The 3,597-nt window shown below is 39.1% G+C and overlaps 1 protein-coding gene across 1 annotated transcript in view; it reads right to left on the bottom strand.

Moving 5' to 3' along the window:
• IL18R1 (interleukin 18 receptor 1) overlaps nt 1-3,597 on the bottom strand; it is a 38,510-nt gene that overhangs the window by 3,127 nt on the left and 31,786 nt on the right. Inside the window, exons 8-10 of the mRNA XM_004686016.2 lie at nt 3,161-3,266; nt 2,863-3,002; nt 846-1,004 (exon numbers count right to left, since the gene is read on the bottom strand). Of these exons, the coding sequence (XP_004686073.1) occupies nt 846-1,004; nt 2,863-3,002; nt 3,161-3,266 (405 nt within the window). The remainder of the gene's footprint in view (nt 1-845; nt 1,005-2,862; nt 3,003-3,160; nt 3,267-3,597) is intronic.

Raw genomic sequence — 3,597 nt, 5'->3', positions numbered from 1 at the left:
AAAAAAAAAAAAAAAAAAAAAAAAAGATGGGACAGTGGCTTTTGGAACAAAATGGATGACCCTCAAGGTGACTGTATTAAGTATAATAAGTCAGAAAGTGAAAGGCAGACACAGGATGGTCTCACTCATGTCTGAAACATAAATAATCAAAATATACACAGATAAAATACATCAAGAATAATTCTTGAACTCAGTGAAATAACTGAATGGTTGCCAGAAGGGACAGGAGGAAGAAGGAAGGCCTATGGGAAGGGGTGAGAGCAGAAGGCAGAGGGGTATGGACAGGGGTGGTTTGGTGGAGGTAAGTGGAGTATGAGCATGTATGGAAGAGCAAAAATGTAATGTCTACATTAAAACTTTAAAAAGAAAAGAAATAGGAGTTAATAAAAAAACAATGGCAATTTAGGCAGTAGAACCCAGAACATTTGACTTGTAGTTTAACGTTCCACAGGTATATATCATGCAGGTTAAAGTAATGACCATATTTAATTCTGTTCAATTTAAATGGTCTTCACTGAGTGTGTACATTGCAAAGGTCCCCAGAAGGTGTGTGACCAATGCCATATAGAGACACAGATGTGCAGCCCCAGGGCTCATGCTCCTCACAGGACACTGAGAAGGACACAGACACATAGAAAAAAAGTGGGCATCAATAAGTGAGAGAAAATGTGGCACAGATAGTATTCACAAGGGATGATACACACAGAACATATTTTCCTACGGAAAATGTCTGCCACCTGTTCAGTCAATATTACTATTAAAATAAGGTGAAGATTATTAGCATTTCTTTATTGAGTGTCTAATGAAATCAGAAGATGAGACACACCAGGACTTCAACATGTTACCTGTTAATGTTTCATCTCTTCTCATGCAATGTCTACAAAATAGAGCCAGGTCGACTCTATAAATGACACCCACAATCACAAGGCACATGATTACCACAGAGGCCAAAATAGCGGTGACCATCCCTCCGGTGAAGACGTGCCCTGGGATGTCCACTGCACCTTCAAGAAAAAGAAAATGAAAGTGGGAATCATTAATCTAGGAAATGTGATCAATGCCTTCCATCTTCACACTGAGACCTCCAGTTTTGACCTGTTCCGGCCATCTACCCACCACGTGTCTGAGTGGCCTCAGTCCTGCCTTTAGTGTGGCATGGTGATCCTCTCTAGTTTAACAAGGTTGAAATGTACCCAAGGATATTCAGCAATCTGAACCAAAAGCATCACAAGATAGGCTATACCTGTAGACATCAGATCTCTAGGAGGAAAAGATAACTGGGGTGAAATGCAGAGAAGCACAAATACAACAGCAGCTCCCAGGCTGAGGCCTGGAGGTGAGTCGGGAGCGATCCCTGGCTAAAATGGCCTCTCCTCCTTCACTGATTTGTGCCCTGGGGAAAGTCGCAGATGCGCTTACCTTGGTATCTTCATCCATAATGTGGAGCTTGGAATAGTTGCTGCTTCACTTAGAAGGTTAATATTTAGGGGGATTTTGAGATATTACACATAAGTAGTTAACATAGTGCCTGGCACACAGTGTGAAATTTTGGCTTTTTTTTTCCCTAAAAGTGTACTTTGGCAAAAAAAAAAAAAGATTCAGTTTGTGCTAATTATGAACAATCTGAGAAAATATTAAGTAGTATATGGGGTAAGATGAGTTTTAAAAACTGCCCCACACTGTAATTATGGCCACTGATAACATGAGCAAATAATTTCCTTCTGGGTTTTCTTTTATTCCCCCAATTTTTTTAGTAATTGGGTTTATTTGATAATCACTGTTCATTGCTTAATATTAAATTATGAATATTTCTCTAGGTCTTTAAAATAGTAACATAATACCCCAATCTCAACCTTAGATTTCATTTTTCATAGCTACATATAATGCTACAATGAACACAGACATAAAACTTTATTCATACTTTCACTGGTTTCAGAAGCAGATTCTAATGGTGGTGGGTGTATTTCTAGGTCAAAGAATATAAACATACACAAGCTTGACATCTTAGATTACATCGTTTTTAGGAATGATTTTTCTAGTAAAGTTAGTTATTAGGATGTAAATAGGCTGCCAGAGTTCCTGAATAAGTGAACTTTGAATATAGCCAGCCCCTGAATAGCCATGGAGTTATTAGCCCAGGTTGGGAATGAGTAATGACAGGGAATGAATAATGACAAGGAGAATGGCTTTTTAGCCCTAGTCTCAGCTACTTAGGAGCAGTTATTAGTCCAAGGGACTCGAGGTTATACTTTTCTGGTGAAGTATAGAAGTGGGAGACTCTTTGACCTGTGTTCCATACGGTGGACACTGAAAACTTAAAGAGTCTGCTGGTCTGAGCCATCAACTATCCACTTGACAAGTCCAGGTGTCCCTTAAGGAAGGGAGACCTTGGTCAATCTTTATTGAATGAAAGATCACATTTAAAGACCCCAGTGCCAGGGTTCCAGATGAGGGTGCCTGAGGCAGCAATTACATGCAGTAACACTGGCCCCTCCTACACCGAGCCATGGTTTACTTTGGTTGTTCTGGTTGCACAAACAATGTTCTATCTCTCCTCCCCACAACCTTCACCTGCCGGCATCTCCACCCTAAGATCCATCTACCTCCCTGCTCTGGACTCCTGATTTCTGTATAGCATTGTCCTATGACTAAGAGAAAAAGGATAAGCATGGTGTTTTCATTCTATTAGAGAGGGGCCATGGGGTCCCAGCAAAGGCTGAGAAGGAATTCTGCCACTGAATACCTATGATCCTTCTAGATTACTTCAATTCTCAGGAGTCTGGTTCTTAGTTTATAAAATGAGGAAGTAATGAGCATCAAGGGGTAAAAGTCTAAGTTTCTACAAATAAAACTTTCTCCCACCTTTTTTCAACAAGATGAATGTTTTGGTATCTGTGCTTCCCTCATTGATCACAGAGCATTTATATGAGGCATTTAGGTTGTTTTCATTGATATTCTTAATTACTAATATTGTTGAAGCCTGCCATTTCCCTTCTTTAACCCTGTAAGAGAGGAAAATAATTTAGCTATAGGTTAAATTACCTGTGACATTATCCCAAATATCCAATCAGTCATTCAAGAGCCTGGTGATCTTATATCATGTGTATATTATCTAATACCTTCTTTACATAGCATAGTGAGTATTGCCACATATACATACTGAATTTTTGTGGTACTTTCTTCCTTTGCAGTTCGACTGTCAAAGACCCAGTAAATCAAGTCATTTTCATTCAGAGAAGCAGTGCAGTTGAGCCTCACTTCTTCTCCTAGGCAAAATTGACAACCAACATTCAGATTTTAGAAATTCATATTTCCCAAAGGATTAAAATTAACATAATCAATGTATGTTAACCTCATATATGATGCAATATAACAGAAAGAAAACAGACATGCCTTGCTTTTAAATTTGAAAAAGAATATAAAGCAGAACAATTAGGTGGCAGTTACAAGTCATCACCAAAATAAGCACTGGTTTCTTTCCAAATGTTTATGTTTAAATTATTTTTTAAAAGAGTAGCCAGTGGTGGCCCTCCCTGGTGGCGCAGCGGGTTAAAGCACAGCACTGAGAAGCTAAAGCCACTTCCGCATGAGTTCGAT

The sequence above is a fragment of the Condylura cristata genome, unplaced genomic scaffold, assembly GCF_000260355.1.
Source record: "Condylura cristata isolate star-nosed mole 26May11 unplaced genomic scaffold, ConCri1.0 scaffold00020, whole genome shotgun sequence".
NCBI classification, from domain to species: Eukaryota; Metazoa; Chordata; class Mammalia; order Eulipotyphla; family Talpidae; genus Condylura; species Condylura cristata.
The sequence above is the reverse complement of the archived record's forward strand: the minus strand, read 5'-3'. Positions and strand labels throughout refer to the sequence as shown.